Consider the following 19347-nt stretch of genomic DNA (forward strand, 5'->3'; position numbering starts at 1 on the left):
TTTATGCGTAATATTTTTCAAAACTTGGGGCCAACCATGAACCTGTGGTTTCTCTGTAGGTGTTTTGTTGAGATTCCAAGGGGGAGAGCTGAATGCTTAGCATTGAATTTTTCAACAAATCCTTCCATAAAAAAAGATGCTAAATATTTTTACCAAACATATGCCAAGAAGGGAAATTTCTCTTATCAGTCCCTATATGAATTCTTGTTAGTTTATAATTTACCACATTTTTAGTTATCAAGAAACCTCCGGAAGGGTACAATATGAAAAATTGAGCTTGAAACTATAGTAAAGAATGGGATATGTTCAATTGAATTATGTAGGAGGAACATGTTCTTACAGGGGAAGTCAATATGCTTTCTGCTTCATTGAATCGGTTATTAGATTGATGTGGTTTATTTGTTCAATGAGGGAATTGGTTTTAAAAATAAATGAAGCGAGAAGCATCAATTCAGTTGGCACTGATAATTTATTATTATTGGTCACAAAGTTCTTCATTTATAAATCGATCCTTTATTTATCAAATTAGCTATGATTTGCCTTAAGCAGTCTTGTTTCAGTTTGAAGCAAAAAGAAAAATCTTCCAGTTTTGAGATTCCAATATGAAGGGAAAGAGAAGAGGCAATGAAAGGGCATGTGGAAAATGTTAGTAAACTAATAAACATTTGTGGTGGATTTTGTGATAAGAAATTATATAGCTTTGAAAGGATATAAATATATATATTTTTAAGTGAGATTTCTTTGCCTATGAGTTGTTGGAAATCTTGTAACACACCTTTCTACCTTTACCAATTTCATGACAATGCTTTTGTTTAGTGAATGAGATTTTTAATAATTAAACATTACATGAAAACTTCACGCAGTGCTGAAGCTTTGTTTTCTTTATTAAAGTATAATGTATAAATAAGGAATTCTGATAAAATCCATTCACCCTTCAGGCTTTCTCACTAATAGATAGACGCAATTTTTCTTTAACATTTCCTATTAGACCAATGGGCTTTATCTTTTTTTTTTTTTTTTTTTTTTTCCCCCTATTGATGTTGGGAAGCATTTTCTAATCCCACAGACCCCTGTTCCTAGGTAACAAGCAAAAGCTGTGCCAGCAGAAGCGGTCCTGCCAGGCCAAACCCATGTGGTTTGGTGTTATTCACTATGATCCATATGGTCAGGCTAGAGATTGTCCCCAGAGGGGTGTTAACACTCAACAACCCAACCTCCTCCTTCCCTTTGGAGCTTTGCTGGATGGCTCCTGCTGCTTACCCATGTGTGAATCTTGATTAATTTTTCATTTTTAATGAAGTTTGATCATGTTTATTATTTCACATGATTGACTGCCTGGTACTCCTTCCGTGTAATTGATAAAACGAATATTTCTTCATCTGTCTTCTATTTCTTCAGGGCAAAATTGTGAGATTATATACTGTGGTTAATGTTAGATTTATTGGTCCCATTAGATGTATAAATTATCTCTTTTTCTCTCCACAGGAAGTTCTACAGACTTTGACCAAGTTTTGTTTCCCCTTCTATGTGGACAGGTAGTGTTAGATTTTCAAACTTTACAAGAAAAAAATCTTGTCAATAAAAGTGCTGCAGAAAATAAAAACCATACTATTCTTAGTGTTCTGTCTTTCTGACTGATTTAAAGCACCCAAATGCAAATTATAGTTGCAATATTCCCTTTTCCTGTGGATTTTATGGGCACCATCAAAAAAGTTTAAAAGCTAGAACTGTGCATTGGCAGCAGTCAAAATGCACAGTGTTCTATTTTTAAAAAAGATTTGGATGCTAAAATTAATTGTTGCTAATTGAATATATTCTAAGAATGGTTAATGTTAAGAATCCCTTAAGAATTTAGGGGAAAGTTGGCAGTTGTCTTGTGGATATTTAACATAGTTTGTGACTTGTTTAGGAAGCTTAAATGAGAACTAGATTACTTGGCAAGTTTAATATTTTCTATTGGAAATATTTAATTATTGGATTTTAAAAATAACATACGAATTGCTTTTTGTTTACTTTTTGAAAATAGAATTATGTTAACCAATTTCATGGAGATGGTAAATATTCATATTCTGAAATGATGCACCATTGTTCAGGTCGCACAACAGCGTCAAAAGATCGGTTGACAGCATTAGTTTTACAAAAACTAATATTCTGAACTTTTTTGACTGAAGCTCAAACTAATGTTAATTACAATGACTAGACCATTATAAGAACACGTTTTGCTCATTTTAGTTGAATTTGCATGATATCTATAGTAGGAATGAGTTTTTCTGCATAAATTGTATTTATTTGCAATTCATAACTCCTTTATTTTTCCTCCGAGCAATTGTTCACCTATCATTTTTATCCCACAGGCCAGCCTGAATATGTATGATAACTCGGTGTCTTCTTTTTAAAAGGAAAATAAAAAAAATGTGTTGCTGTGGGATGGAGGTAAATACAGAACGTAGATAGTTCTATTGCATCCTTAGAAAAACTCACTTTTATTTAGAGAGATGAGGTGGGTGAGGTAATATCTTTTGTTGAACCAACTTCTGTTGGTCAGAGGGACAAGCGTGTTAGCCACACAGAGCTCTTCTTCAGGTCTGGGAAAGGTAATTCTGTGTGTAAAATGGTGGGGGCTCGAAAGCTTGTGTCTCTCACCAACAGAAGTTGGTCCAATAAAAGATATTACCTCACCCATCTTGTCTCTCTAATATCCTGGGACTGACATGGCTACAACACTGCATACACTTTTATTTAGACATACTTAACAATTGCTAATTAGTAACTTCACCCACATGTACATGCACAGACGTAGTGGGTACAGAATCTTTTAGACTCTAGGTCATTGTCTTGAACATGGGCCAGTTCAATAGGGACTAAAGTTGTTATCCTTGGAAAGCTCTTCACTGGCCTTTGTGAAATGAGTTGCTCTCAGTCCAGTTCCTAGAGGACAGGTGCCCACATAATAAAACCACACACCCGTTTGTCTCCTTATTGGTAATTTCAGTTGAATGGGCTCTGCAGTCTGAGCTGTCCTTTCAACCCTAGAGGTGCTCCCTCCAGGTCAGGGTTGAGAGACATTGGCGAGGCCCTGCTAGGGGAAGCTTGCATTGCTGCTGCCTGGGCGGTACCTGACCTGGATGAATAGAAGATTCCAGTCTCCTGGGCTGTCAAAATGAGTCTTTTCACCAACACTTACAGACTTGAACATTTTTTTCACTTAAAAGGACAATCTCTTAGACACCACAATCATTTCTGCTATTTTACAGTTACTCTGTTGACTGAGCTTGCTTCCCTCTTTTTAAGTGTGTCGTGATATGTTTTTGTTTTCCTGTATGTTTCATATTCATTGTACATGTAGAAGGGCAGCTTCCATTTTTAATAGAAACGTTTGTGCCTACTTTGCATAGGCATATTTAGGTTTGGTATAATTTGATTTTATTTATAATTTTGATGGTAATATCAACCTTTATTTTTAAGAATGTATTTAAATTTTTATCAATTTAATTTTTCAGTTGGGCAAAATTATGGATTTTAAGCACTTTATTTGTATTTAAATTTTCACAATTGCTCAATAATGGAGTAGTCAGACAATAATTATTTAATGACCGTAAATGTTGAGATTCAAAAAGTTAAAGGATTATAACTGTTAAGACACAAGTTGTCAACATCATGTGTCAAAATATTACAAAGTAAATATCCTTAAATCAAACTCTAATAAGTTTTCAAGCAGCGTTTTTCTTACTTTGCCTATCTGTTCATTTTGATTATTATTGATGAAAATATATTTTCATTGGTTTGTCTGTGTACGGTGAAATTGATGTTTATTGACATGTACAAATAAAAATCTAATCCATCCAACCTTAGGTATATTGTCCCTAGTTTTCTCTCTTTGCCAATTATGTAAAATTTTGGGGAAAAAACTGTAAAAATTTATATATTTTGAGCAAATGGCAAGAACAGAAACTGAATCTGTGATTGGCTGAAATGTGATTCAGCTGTTTTCTCACTGTTTAGCCCCACTCTGAGTTCACTCTTATCCCTCCTAAGATCATAGACATTGGAGATCAAAAAGACCTTTTTAAGTAGACATCGATTTTCTGAGACCAGTGAAAGAGTGTTCTCCTGCAACATATTAATTATTTTCTCCAATTTTAAATGACACAGGCAATGGGTTTCCAATACTCCACACTGTATTTAGGAATGTTCATATAATGAGGATGTGACAAGTCATAGACATAAATTTAAGTGGGCGTGTACTACTACATCTCTTCCCTTTCCCCAACCCAAAAATATATCAAGTAGGACTGAACAAATGGTTTCTACTTATAATATTAACTTTACTTTTAAGAATCAATCACATGTGGAATCTGCACCTCTAATCACTTTAGCAGAGAGAGAGAACACACATTAAATCAGTGAAACTCAAATATATTAAATATAGATTTATAATTACCAAAGAAAAATGAAAAGATACTATTGATTCACAGTTGCATGTTGCTTTCCTGGATTTTGGCTACAATCAAGTATAGTATCAGATAAATATGTAGTGTTCTCTCTGAAAGGCTATATCTGGAATTTGCAGGGAGATAGGTTTAATCTTATAGGTCTTGTCTGTTTCCAACTGCTGCAATCCAAAAGCTGATCTCTTTTATATTCATTTACATTACACTATATTTGAAATAAAGTGAAATTAGTGAACAACTGGCCACATAATTAAAGGAGTTCTGAAATTATTGCTGCAATCCCCCCAGCCCCAATATTCTCAGTAAATACTGTATATACTCTATCATAAGCCGGTTCGTTTATAAGCCGACCCCACCTACCCTCCCCAAGATGGATAAGTAAAAATGGAAAATTTTTATAACCCATTCATAAGCCGACCCTATAATTAAGGGGTCAGCAAACTTTGGCTCCCGGGCCATCAGGATAAGCCGCTGGTAGGCCAAGATGGTTGGTTTACCTCAAGTGTCAGCAGGCACAGAGGTAAACCTAGTAAACAAAGTGTCCCAGCGCGCCAGCTGCTTACCTTGATGGGCCGGGACAGCAACTGGTAGGGAAATTTTTTGAGGGGGAGAAGCTGGGAGTCAGGGGAGGATGCATCTCCCCATTCCATCCCTTCCCACCTTATCTGGGGAGGGCCAGGGGAGGATGCATCTGGCCTAGCTGGAGCTGCTCCGGCAGGCTGGGCACTGTGGCTGCACTGCTCCAGCGGGCCAGACCGGCCGGCGCGGCTGCAGCGTGTTTCAGTGGGCTGGGCCAGGTGGCACGGCTGCAGTGTGCTCCGGTGGGCTGGGCGGCGTGGCCACAGCCTGCTCTGGGGGGCGGGGCCAAGCGGCACGGCTGCAGCCTGCCAGCCCTGGAGCTGCAGCTGCTTCGGAGGCTGGGGGGAGAGCAGCGTAGCCAGAAGTGGAGAGACTCTGGCCCTGCCTCTTCCCTTCTGTCTCTGCTGGCTGTGCTGCCTCTCTTTGCTCCCTCTCTGCCGACCCCCTTCTCTGGTGCTTCCCTTTTTTACTAAAAAAAAAAAAAAAAAATTGGCTTATGAACGAATATATACGGTACTTTGAGTTCTGGCATCTTAAGTCAAGAAAATATTTCTCCTAAAAGGTTTTCCTCCTCAATTCAACATTAGAGGGATTTTAACCTCCTGTATTTGCCTGAAGAAATGTATATTTGATCAGATCTCCAGTTATCAGCATTCTTATTCCTGAGGGCGATTTAGGAGCTTTGGTTTCGGTACAATAAAAGTTGCTGTTCTGAACAAAGCAATGGAGAAAAACATTAATCCTGTTTCATTATAGGCCTTTTAAATAGTTTCCAGTTACTAGGTTTCCATTTTCTTAGTTCATCTATCTGTAACAATGGAGATGTTTAGTGTCAGAATTTTCCAGTAACTAGACAGTTATAGTGTTCTTCTTCGAGTGATTGTTCATGTCCATTCCAAGCAGGTGTGTGCGCGCCGCGTGCACGCCAGCCGGAAGATTGTACCATAGCCGCGTCCGTAGGGTCGGCTCCGGCGCCCCCTGGAGTGGCGCCTTCATGGCGCTGTATATAGGGGCCAGCCGACCCCCCCACTGCCTCAGTTCCTTCTTACCGCCAGTGATGGCTAGCTGGAACTTCTCTTGCTCTCTAGCAATCGTGGCAGTGTTCTATAGTTCTTGTACATAGTTATTAGTTAGTTGTTAGTGTTAGATAGTTAGGTATCAGTTGGGGGGGGTTTCCCCAACTTTTCGTCGTCCCGCTGGGGCATGCCTGGGTCCCCAGGGTTCAAACTCTGTCAGGATTGCGGGAATTTTATGCCGAAAAGTGATCCGCACTCTTCATGTTTACGGTGCCTCGGCGAGGCCCATCAAAGGGACAAGTGCCCTATCTGCAGGGCTTTTCGCCCTAGGACTCTCAAGGATAGAGACCAGAGACTTAAAGTCCTCCTAATGGAGGTGGCACTGCGGCCGCAATCGGATCCTGGACCTTCAGAGCCGGCACCCAGCACTTCATCCTCGGTGCGCAGTACCCCGGCACCGGAGATATGTCGGGAGACCAAGGGCCCAAAACCCCGGCACCGGAGAGAGTCGGCGCATAAGAAATCGTCTTCGACAAGACACCACTCCCCGTCGCCGGTGCCTGCTAAAAAGAACAGGCCGCGGACCGAACGATCTCCACACCGGGACTCTAAAGGTCTGGAGCAGTCCACAACTGTTACGGGACAGCCCGCGCCGCAGACCCATCCCGCCATTCCGTTGACTCCCGCCCCGGAGAGGGCAGGGTCGAGTCCGGAACGGCATAGGTCCCCGGACATGATGGAGGAGGTCCGCCTCCCATCGACACCTGAGGCGTTCGAGGCTGCCTCAGACCTCTTGAACCTTCCGGTGCCGGCGTCGCCGCACCGGTGCAGACAACCTCCGGTTGCCGCCGGGCCCCAGTATCACTCTAAGGGTAAACCGGCGATGCGCTCACCTCACTCCCCACGCGGCACTAAGCTAGCGGCACCGGCGCAAGCACCCCCGCCTGTGACTGTGGGTACCGTTCCTCCGATGTCCTCTTATTCAGAGACTTCTGACTCGGAGGCGGACTCCTACCGTTCTAACAGATCGAGGAGCAGATCGTCCTCGCATAGGAGTGCCCAACTGTATCCGCGACAGTGGCATCAGCAGCACGATTGGCAACCGCCACAGTGGCCGTTCTGGACACCATGGGCCTACCATCAGTTGGTGGGTCAGGCGTACGGGCCCCGCGCACGAACTGCTTCCGTCTCCTCAGCATCTGCGGCACCGCCATTGATGCCGCCGCCACCGGCACCGCTGTCTGATAGGAGTGTGCCACAAGGCATTACGGCACCCCCAGGTCAAACAACTGCATCGACGGGGGCTTTGCTTCCTTCAGCGCAGGCACCGCCCAGCACTCCTCAGCGCTCGGTGGCGACCCTGGTACTGGCCACGGTGCCGCATCTTGAGCCCGCACCGGCCACGCAGCCGGAGTACCGTGTGCCGCAGGCCCTTACAGAGGGAGACGTGGTAGATGAAGGGCAGCTACATGGGATGTCTTCCTCCTCCTCTCTGGACGAGGCAGTAGCGGGAACTTCTGCTGCTCCGACTTTAGAGGATAATAGGCTCCTCCAACAGCTCCTTACTCGAGCGGCCCAGAGCCTCTCGATACAGACGGAATAGATCGAGGTGGACACCGATCCCGTCATTGATATCCTGACCCCGCCAGGTCCATCGAGGGTAGCCCTACCCCTCATAAAATCCATTGCGGACACAACCCATACCTTGTGGCAAACCCCAGCTTCATTGGCCCCTACGGCCAAAAGGACTGAGAGGTGGTATTTTGTCCCTACCAAGGGCTATGAAAATCTTTACACGCACCCCCCGCCGGACTCCCTAGTGGTGGATGCAACCAACCAGAGGGAGCGTCAAGGATTTCAGGGATCCACACCTAAAAGTAGAGAGGCTAAGAAGCTGGATCTCTTTGGACGCAAGGTCTATTCAACGGGGGCCTATAGTTGCGTATTGCCAATCAGCAGGCAATAGTGAGCCGGTATGGACACAATACGTGTTCGGCTTTGTCTAGGTTTACGAACCTCCTCCCGCAGGATTCAAGAACCGAGTTCTCGGCCCTTGTAGAGGAGGGCAGATTAATTACTCGTGCCTCACTTCAGGCAGCCTTGGACTCATCCGATTCGGCCTCGCACATGCTGGCTACTGGCCTCGTGTTAGGCGCGGAGCCTGGCTTCAAGTTTCCGGCCTTCCTCATGAAGTCCAACAGACTATACAGGACTTACCCTTTGAAGGGCCCACGCTTTTCTCAGAAAAGACGGACAAACGGCTCCATAGCCTAAAGGACTTGCGGACTGCCCTCCGTTCTTTAGGCTTACACACCCCGGTTACTCGGCGTAGGCAGTTTAGGCCTCCGCAGCACCCGCGTCCGTATCAACCTCAAAATCTAGGTGATGCCGGGCGCAGAAGACCGCGGACGGGCAGGAGGAGGCAACAACAGCAGCCCTTCGGCCAGTCTTCTACCCAACCAAGGCCTCCGCAGGGGCCTAGGCCACCGTTTTGAGGGTTTGGTCGAGGACGGCCTACCGGACACATCTCTGGATCCTCCCAACCTCACCTTTTCATCACGTCTGTCCCCCTTCTATCGTGCGTGGGCCCGGATCACGTCAGACGCTTGGGTGCTTCGCACGGTAGAGGAGGGATATTCTATCCAGTTTTCCTCCCTCCCGCCCCACCAGCCCCCCTCCCCGTCCCTCTTCAGGGACCCCTCTCACGAGCAACTTCTCCGTCAAGAAGTTTAGTCCCTCCTTTTACAGCAGGGGCAGTGGAGGAGGTGCCTCGAGATCGGGGCAAGGGCTTCTATTCTCAATATTTCCTAATACCGAAAGTGAACGGGGGCCTCAGACCTATTCTGGACTTGCGACGTCTCAACAAGTTTGTCAAGAAGCTCAAGTTCCGCATGGTCTCCCTCTCCTCTATCATTCCCTCCCTGGATCCAGGAGACTGGTATGCCGCCCTCGACTTACAGGATGCATACTTCCATATCGCAATAATCCCTCGCCACAGGCGTTACCTCAGGTTTCTCGCCGGCAACGTTCATCTACAGTTCACGGTTCTACCCTTCGGCCTATCAGCAGCCCCAAGGATCTTCACGAAGTGCGTGGCAGTCGTGGCAGCCTTCCTCCACAGGCAAGGGATCCAGGTATTCCCTTACCTGGACGATTGGCTCATCAAGGGCAGGACCAAGGCACTCGTGGAGGCTCAGGTGGTCTTTATCAGGCACACCTTCAGCTCCCTCGGCCTCTTAATCAACGAGGCCAAGTCCACTCTTTCTCCAACACAAAGAATCGAGTTCATAGGAGCACTCCTGGACTCGACACAAGCCAGAGCATATCTCCCAGAGGCCAGGTTCCGAACTTTGTCCAACATCATTCTCGGCCTCCAAAGTTACCCTACCACCACAGTAAGAAGCTGCCTCAAATTGCTAGGGCACATGGCAGCATGTACCTATGTCATCAGACACGCCAGGCTCAGACTGCACCCTCTCCAATCTTGGTTGGCAGGAGTTTATCGGCCAGTCAGGGACTCCCTAGACTCAGTGGTGACGTTACCTCGTCCGGTGTTGGACTCCCTCCAATGGTGACTCGACCCATGGGTGGTCTGCGCGGGGGTCCCTTTCCTCGAACCAGAGCCCTCCCTGACCCTGGTAACGGACGCGTTGGATCAGGGATGGGGAGCACATCTGGGCCATCTCCGGACTCAAGGTCTTTTGGTTGAGGGAGGATCTCTCATTGCACATCAATGTCAGGGAATTGCGTGCGGTTCGCCTCGCATGCATGGCATTCAAGTTCCAGCTCACGGGCAAGTGTGTTTCTGTCCTCACAGACAATACTCCAACGATGTTTTATATCAACAAACAGGGTGGTGCTCGCTCCTCTCCCCTTTGCCAGGAGGCCCAAGCATTATGGGACTTTTGCGTACACAACATAATTCACCTGATAGCATCCTACCTCCCCGGCACGCACAACGCGCTTGCGGACACTCTCAGTCGCTTGTTCCAGAGTCACGAGTGGTCTATCCGCTGGGATGTAGTTCTCTCAATTTTCCGACTTTGGGGTCATCCCCATGTGGACTTGTGTGCTTTCAACGAGAACAGGAAGTGTCGTCAATTCTGCTCCCTCATGGGACGCAGTCAGGGCTCCCTATCAGACGCATTCCTCCTCTCTTGGGCAGACGGGCTTCTCTACACCTTCCCCCCGATTCCCTTGATTCACAAAGTGATCCTCAAGGTCCGCAGAGATCACGCTCGACTCATCCTCATAGCTCCTGCGTGGCCACACCAGCATTGGTACGCGTCTCTCCTACTAATGTCTACGAGGGTTCCACTCACGTTACCCCTACTACCGGACTTGGTCACGCAAGATCACGGTCGCCTCCTTCACCCGAACCTGGAGTCGCTCCACCTTACAGCTTGGATGCTCTGTGGCTAAACCCACGGGAATTAGAATGTTCTCATCAGGTCAGACAGGTCCTGTTGGGCAGCAGGAAGCCCTCGACAAGGTCTGCGTATTTGGCCAAATGGAAGCGCTTCTCCCTCTGGGTTACACAACGCGGTCAAGCCCCCTTGCTCGCCCAGATCCCTCTTATCTTGGACTACTTGCTACATCTAAGACAACTGGGACTAACTCTCTCATCGATTCGAGTACACCTCGCTGCAATCTCCGCATTCCACCCGGGAGAGGGGGGTACCTCAGTCTTTGCAAACCCGCTTGGACGTTTCCTTAAAGGTCTTCACAGATTGTTCCCACATATCAGTCAACCTGTCCCTGCCTGGGACCTCAATTTGGTCCTGTCAGTCCTCACGGGGCCTCCATTCAAGCCGCTGACTACATGCTCGCTATTATACCTCTCATATAAGGTCGCGTTCTTGGTGGCTATCACATCAGCACGGCGAGTATCGGAACTCAGAGCTCTGACATCCGAGCCTCCATACACCGTCTTCCACAAGGACAAGGTCCAACTCAGACTGCACCCTGAGTTCTTACCTAAGGTGGTTTCCCCGTTTCACATGGGTCAAGACATTTTTCTCCCTGTGTTTTATCCTAAACCGCACTCCTCCGCGAAGGAGCGCAGGCTGCATTCTCTGGATGTTTGCAGGGCTCTCGCGTTCTATATAGAAAGGACGAGACCCTTCAGGAAGTCGACCCAACTTTTCGTCGCTGTGTCTGACAGTAAGAAGGGGCTCCCGGTCACGTCACAGAGGATCTCGTCCTGGATCAGAAACTGCATCTAGGAGTGCTACAGTCGGGCCAATGTGCCAGCCCCACCTATCACAGCCCACTCCACAAGAGCGCAGGCCTCTTCAGCTGCGTTCCTGGCCCACATCCCAACACAGGAGATTTGTAGAGCGGCCACCTGGTCCTCAATACATACCTTTACGGCTCACTATGCCATTACGCACCAGGCTAGGCAGGATGCTGCATTTGGCCGCGCAGTCCTGCAGGCTGCAGTGACCTCCGACCCCACCACCTAGACTTGGTCTTGTGAGTCACCTGCTTAGAATGGACATGAACAATCACTCGAAGAAAAAACGGTTACTCACCTTCTCGTAACTGTTGTTCTTCGAGATGTGTTGTTCATGTCCATTCCAATACCCACCCTCCTACCCCTCTGTCGGAGTATCGGCAAGAAGGAACTGAGGCAGTGGGGGGTCGGCTGGCCCCTATATACAGCGCCATGAAGGCGCCACTCCAGGGGGCGCCGGAGCTGACCCTACGGAGGCTGCTATGGTAAAATCTTCCGGCTGGCGCGCACGTGGCGCGCACACACCTGCTTGGAATGGACATGAACATCACATCTCGAAGAACAACAGTTACGAGAAGGTGAGTAACCGTTTTTTCTCTATATAGGATGTTAGTGATCCTGTGGTTCAAGACTCTCCCAGAGCACCAGAAAGATATTATAGTAAGATAGTATGATTTTGTATGGGTAGGAACAGATGCTGACATAAGATATCAGAGATACTTCGTTATTGGATGATACAACCAAATTTGCTCCCGTCTCTCAGACAGAGACAAACACTTACAAGATCTTTATCAAGCATTCTTAAAACTACAATACCCACCTGGGGAAGTGAGTAAACAGATTGACAGAACGAGACGGGTACCCAGAAATCACCTACTACAGGACAGGCCCAACAAGGAAAATAACAGAACACCACTAGCCATCACATACAGCCCCCAGCTAAAACCTCTCCAACACATTATCAACAATCTACAACCTATCCTTTAAAACGATCCCTCACTCTCACAGACTTTGGGAGGCAGGCCAGTCCTCGCTTACAGACAACCTCTCAACCTGAAGCAAATACTCACCAGCAGCTACACACCACACCACAGAAAAACTAATCCAGGAACCAATCCCCGTAGCAAACCTCATTGCCTACTCTTTTCCCATATCTATTCTAGCGACACCATCAGAGGACCCAGCCACATCAGCCACACCATCAAGGGCTCATTCACCTGCATGTCTACTAATGTTATATATGCCATCGTGTGCCAGCAGTGCCCCACTGCCATGTACATTGGCCAAACCAGACAGTCCCTACGTAAAAGAATAAATGGACACAAATCGGACATCAGGAATGGTAACATACAAAAGCCAGCAGGTGAACACTTCAATCTCCCTGGACATTCTATACCAGATTTATAACTCCCTTCTCTTCATGTGTCATTATATTATGCCTGCATCTGTAATTTTCGTTATTGGAGGATGTAAACCTTTCAGTCACCACCTCACAGGCCCAAAGTAACAGTATTACAATTTGCTTGTAAAATTCTTTCTATGGTAAAGGACACCTTATCTGTGGGAATGTCATACCCATGATTAAATCTTGTCATTTAAATGCATAGACTGCAAGTATTACGCATTAAGCTCTGTCTTGTGGAGGTCACATTAAAAATGAATGAGACACTTGCATGTTCCAGCAAATTTTTCCTCTAGATTCATACTACTACTCCTGTTTAGAGAATGTGTCTCGACAGTAGGAACATTTCAGATGTCCTGTTCTTCCAACTATGCGTTTATTATTGTTATTACCTCTTCCACAAATAGAAGCCAAGGAGTTGCTAATGGCAACATCTGTGTCTCTCCAAAGTCCTTTTGATTTATTAGACAACTGGGTATCAAAAACTAAAGGAGTGTTCAAACTTCTTACAGAGCACATCTTCAGGATGATGACAAATAATTCATTGAGACTTTAAAGCTAATCATAAGCCTTTGAAGTGTATATCATGAACATCTAATTGTAAAACTGCCTTATTTTGTGTGCTGAAGGCTTTAGTACACATTGAGGCATCTAAATTTGCATCATTGCCACTAACACACTTCATACTGGAGCATCCATTTTCTACTGAGTAATTTGAAGCATCTTCAAAACTTTGTGAAGTGCCTCTGGAAAGGATGAAAATAGCGCAGCGTAGTTATACTGCAAGCATGAATCTGTAAGAATATGAATAACTTTGGAACCACCAAACTCAACATTAATAGCCTTTTTTTCATACATACAATAAGAGTGAGGCAAACGTTATTGGTTATAGGCCATGAAGTCTCAACAGCTTTCTGCTGGAAATGTTCATTTTGAGTTGCACTGACTTGAGATGTGCAATCTAATTTGATAATGTCTAAATTACACTCATAGCATAGATAATATTCAATATTATCCACACACTAGCTGAGAACACATCTGAAGTCAAGGAAACGTAATGATCCTAATGGACAAATTCAATAACACTGTATCTTGCAGCAAGTAGGAAGAGGAGCTGATTCAATCTTGCCAGGTTAGGAAAACTTCAGTGCACAGAAGAAGAATATTCTGGCAGGCAGATTGAATTGCTTGTCAAATGGACCTCAGAAGTGAGCATTAAACCAGGATGACAGAGACAGGATATATCTCAAATGAGGGAGAAACCACTAAAATGTGTTTTTTTCCCCCCAGAGGTCATAATGGTGTTTTTAAAAGGAAAATCTTCCATATAAGAAAAATGGCCAAAAGGCACCATGCCGTTATCTGTCCCTTGGGGTTAAATTACTTCCCTGTAAATGCTAGGGTGAAATATCTAAATTACTTCCTTGTAAATGCTTGGATGAAATGTAAAGGTGGGAAAATGCATAATACTAATACCTCTTCTATGCCCAAGCAGATGGCTATTCTACAACTGCTGGAGATGGTCATGCCCAGTCCCGTTAAATTTGGATCAGTCTGAACCTGCTCTCTAGAATCAGAGATACATCTGTCTGTGGTTACTTTAAAAATCTTTTTAGAATTTACACCTAAGCAGGTGGAGAGGGGAGATTGTGGTGCTTTGTCTCAGGAGCTATTAAACAGGCCTTTTTCCATATAACATCATTTGGTACAGAAGCTGATTTAAATGATAGGTTACAGACTACAGTTAGTAGTTCTGCAGTTTCACATTTGAGTTACTTCAGATCTCTTGGGGGAATACCATCTGGTTCTGGTGACTTATTACTGTTTAGTTTATCAATTTGTTCCAAAACCTCCTTTAATGACACCTCAATGTGGAACAGTTCCTCAGATTTGTCACCTAAATCACCTAAAAAGAATGGCTCAGGTTTGGGAATCTCCCTCACATCCTCAGCAGTCTTATCAGAGAGCCTATAATCTAAAAAGAGATAATGAGGGAGGTAAAATGTTCAGTAATCATTGGCACATGGCTTGTGAATACCAAAGTGATAGTTTAAATATACACATTTAAAAAAAGACATATGATCCCATGTTCCAAAATGGTTTCTTTGCACACTACTGAAATACAAATAACATGCCCATTCACCAAGCATTCTCTAAATCAAAGTTTGGTTAAAAAGATAATGCCCCATGATGCTTAATCTTATTACCTATGCTTTCTCTGCTAACTTGTCTTTTAATAAACAAGCTCCTCCCTTTCGTAGATGAGGACTGCTTCCTCTCTTTTCCATCATTTTAACTGTGAGTTTAGATTCTATTTCTCACATACCCTTGGCTCTCAAACTTGTTAAAATTAAGCATATAATCCTCTTTTAAAACATAGTAGTAACACTGTAGTAACATTATACCCAAACCTTACAGATAAAACATAACACCAATAAGAATGGAGCTTGTGGTAGTCCCCGGTAGTTCTTTGAGGTTTATAGGAACATTCTCTTGGACGTTAGCGTGAGGGGTAGGATAGTGATACTTGCACTACTTAATTCTCAGGCTGTTAAATTGCTTTTGAATTTGAGTCTTTGTTCACCTTCACATCTGGAGAAGTACAGTATGTGTCTGTCTTGGTGCTTCATTTTATCATCCCTTCAGCATTTTTTCCTTCCTCCTTTTGACTCCACTGAGAGGTTTTTCCCTTTTAAATTGGATAGTAGAATTTATTGTCCTATATCCTAAGCCTCTTTCTTTATTGAAAGTCCATCTCATTTTTGGTTTTCATTGGGCACTGTGTGAATGTACAAGATCACATACACACTCATTGATGGCATTGTAGATAGCGCTATAGATTTCAGAATAGTCTTTTAGAGTAGGATATTTCTGTCTGTAACTATATCTGTTGAGTGAGCCTGAACTTAACAGTAATTTTCCTTGTATTCCCCTTTGATCATCAAGATGGAGTTAATATACTTCATAGCTTCATGTGCAAATGCTATTCAGTTGTCAGTGTTTATTGTATGCTTTAAGCTGGAGTGTAATTTGAACAGTAAATATTTTATAGTTAATTGTAGTTGTATTAACATCTAATTCATACAAACACTAGTTCTCAAATGAATCCCTAATCTGAATTAAATAAAACCTCCAATAAACAAACATATTGATCCTGGTTTCAACACTGTATTACTCCAGTTTTATTTTAAGCAATGGAGTTGCACCAATGCAAAACTGGGATGACATGATGGTGAATCAGCCCTGCTGTCTGTTAATTTTGGGGTTTTTATATCCTCTACCAGCATGGTATCTATTCATTTCTGTATTAGGTGAGATTTAGACAGAAATGTGATAATGTTTAAAGAAATCAGATATCTCCCTAAATGAAATGTTTTATGCATTTCACTTTGGAAATATGCCTTTTTTTTAAAAAAAGGTTCTATGTTATATGCAATATAGAGAGAGCTGTTATTTTTTTAGAAATGTGTTTTAGACCTCAAACTGCTAGCAGTAATATCCTTCATGATTTATAGTGTTAAAAATATTATTTCTGCATCCTACTTCTATCTTTTTGGTGCATTGCTTTTTTCTGTGTTCTAATACAATGAAAAGCTATATTTTGCAAGTATGAGTGGATATTCCTATAGTGGTGCTTTTCACTCTGGCGTAGCAGGGAGCCATCAGCTTTAAACAATGTTGTTGCATTGTTTGCACTCTTTTAGAAGAGGCAAATAAGCACTTTACAGTAGAGTGGAATTGGATTATAATCTTGAAAATCAGATACAAACTATATTCTAATCACTATAGGGGTTTAAAAGTCACTGTAGTGGTGCACTAGCATCAGTTCAGCATCTGCGTAGCCACAGTACCAGCTGTGGAGGTATATTTAAAGATTTTCACATTTTGAGGCAGACAATCAAAATAAGTTACTGACTTTGTTACTGAAGTTTTATTTACCTTTATCTTACTGTGCTGCTGTTAGTTTCCCACTTTAGCCAATACTGCCTTGTAGTGGAAATTGCATAGTTGCATAGACAAATGGGGGAAATCATCTGTGAGGCCTTCATAAGCCATACATTTTAGAGGGATAGTGCTGTGCTCATTCCCAGCCTATTTGGAAAACTGACAAATTTTGTATTTCTCTATCAGTATACTATACAAAGCCGTAATGTCACCAAATACTATTTGCATTTAAAGTAAAACAATCCCGTGGATGAAGAATGATCTAGAAATGTTTTGCACTGAGAGTGGATGTGGGTTTAGTTGGCACTGTGTATTGTATTGAATCTAATCAACGGCCATGTCAGTGTTTGTTTTAAAGACATAGGAAATTCTTCCACTGCTGTTCTACATCTCCAAAAAACCCAAGAGATGGATTCAAACTTGCATTTGTAAAGAGGGTGAATGCTCAAAGTTAATTTCCAAAGAAGCTCTGCAGAGAGAGGAAATGAGGTTCAATGACTTAGTATGATTAGATACTTCTAACATTGAATAAGCTGAAATTAATTTTTCCTTTTGTTCTCTTTATTTCTAGCCTTACAGTCAGCCAAGTTGGCCAGAACTTTACATTTGTGCTCACAGACATTGACAGCAAACAGAGATTTGGATTCTGTCGCTTATCTTCCGGGGCCAAAAGTTGTTTCTGTATTTTAAGGTAAGTCTGGCTGTGGTCTGGCTATTGGTTAGCTCTGAGAAACAATGTTGGCCTTTGCTTTGTTATATTGCAATTATATTTTCCAGCTGTTCAGAATTATTTTCCTATCTGGTCCTCAAAAAGTCACTGCACTTCTGGAGAAATGGTGCAAAATATTCTTGCACTTTGGGTTCCTCTGATGATAATTAGATTTATTTGTAGTCAATGTACTTAAGTTAACAATGTGGAAAAAATCAACATCTCTATGCAGTAATTTGACACAGCATAGCATGATGGCAACCATTATCTTTAGCTGTCACAATTGATCCTGTTAAGACATTTCATAGACATTTGTCTATGCAAGTTTTATTAATAAAGCATCAGTTGGTAACTGAGAGAATATCTTGCTGATGCTGTACCTATCCTAAGGGTCTGTAATTATGACCCTCACTCCCTTCTGTTGATGGACGTGTGAATGCAATCTAACTTGATTATAAATACTGCTACTGGGAGACAGAAACAATGTGCTTCACATAGAGAGGAGAGACAGTGAGTGAGAGGGCTGGAGCTGTATCAAAACAGTTCCTTATGACTCCAGGCCAGTAAGCTCTGGGGCAACCGTTACTTAATTTTCTATTTCCTTTTGCTACCCCCCCGCGCCCGCCCCAAAAAGTGACGAAAATCAGATTTCAGATCTATTGTTTGCCAGGCTCCTGCTGAGAACCTCCTGTTGGGGAAATAAAGCTATGCACACTGTCCCTGTCAGCCTCGGTTACCTAGGTGTAGCAGTGGCCTGCCTCCTGTCTCTTTCTGTTAGGAGAGAGAGACTCATGGAGAAGCAAAGCAAGCAAAGGGAAGTGCCTCTTGATAAAGCCCAGGTAAAGACTGTACTGATCTAACCCTAAGAAACAAAAAGCCAAATGCCCTAGTTGCCACTTGTCAGTCCAGGAAAAAGCAGGGGTGGTTCCTCGCCACCTCCATTCCATCCTATTTCACAGGGACTCTTTGTGGTGTAAGTCATTAACTCACATTTATTATTGAAAGTGTTACTCTTTGTGGTGGCATGTTGCTAAGATAAACCAGTTACACTAACTTGGCAGTCAAGGAATGAGGTCAGAATGTCACTTTAGAATCACCTCCTTATGCCCCCATTTGCAATTTTCTGTCTGCAGTCCATCCTGAATTACCTGCTCCACCTAAAGCACTTGGCAGCCATATCCAGGCCAATCACTGTTCTCACATGAGATGTCGATGAGGTTCCTAAAAGGCCTTGAAAGGCTCTTCTTGCTGGTCTGGGACCTGGTTCCCCAGTGGGACCTCAACCTGGTCCTCTCTAGGCTCATGGGCCTGCCCTTTGAGCCTATGGCTTCTTGTTTCATCTCCCATCTGTCATGGGAAGTTGCTTTCCCTGTAGCCATTACGTCAATGCCCTCACTTCGGAGCCGCCATATACGGTATTCTACAAGGATAAGGTCCTCAGTTTTTCTTTAGTGCTTCATAAGGAAGAACTCCACTAATTTCAATGTCAGTTTTCCTTGATAAAAGACTAAGTAAAAGCTGATAAAGAGCCTCAAGATTTGACCCCAAATCATAAAATAAATAAATCTACTGAGGATGTGCAGTTAACATGTTGAGTAACTTTTGTTTCCATAGTTCTCTGTTGACATGAATCAAACTTTACATCAGGACTATCATAGAAGTATTACACTGAAGTGGTTTTGTAAGCAAGTCACAATTTCTGTGCAAACTGCTTCCTTGTTTTCTATGGGGATGCAGAGAGGATTGGTAATTCTAAATTAGAGTAAATTGATGATAAAGAAATAGGAAAATGGTTGCTTTTTTCAATGGGGAATGTCCTCTCCAAATTTGTTCTGGGATTTGTTAATGGGATGTGTTAATGGGGTTTGTTTGGGTACTCCTTGTGCCCTCACCCCTGTTTTGGGGAGGTCTGCCTTTCTTGTTTTTCTGTGCCATGGATGTCTCAACAAGGAGAGGAAGAGACTGGAAAGTGTCAAAATTTTTCAGACTTTGTTCTTTATTGCTGCTTC

The 19347-nt window shown here is 43.7% G+C and overlaps 1 protein-coding gene across 7 annotated transcripts in view; it reads left to right on the top strand.

Moving 5' to 3' along the window:
• Window positions 1-19347, top strand: part of DENND1A (DENN domain containing 1A) — a 355075-nt gene that overhangs the window by 98961 nt on the left and 236767 nt on the right. For all 7 annotated transcript variants that reach the window (XM_054007237.1, XM_054007241.1, XM_054007239.1 and 4 more), the window contains exons 4-5: window positions 1486-1535; window positions 17201-17320. In XM_054007237.1, the coding sequence (XP_053863212.1) occupies window positions 1486-1535; window positions 17201-17320 (170 nt within the window). The remainder of the gene's footprint in view (window positions 1-1485; window positions 1536-17200; window positions 17321-19347) is intronic.

The sequence above is a fragment of the Malaclemys terrapin genome, chromosome 17, assembly GCF_027887155.1.
Source record: "Malaclemys terrapin pileata isolate rMalTer1 chromosome 17, rMalTer1.hap1, whole genome shotgun sequence".
Taxonomy (NCBI): domain Eukaryota; kingdom Metazoa; phylum Chordata; order Testudines; family Emydidae; genus Malaclemys; species Malaclemys terrapin.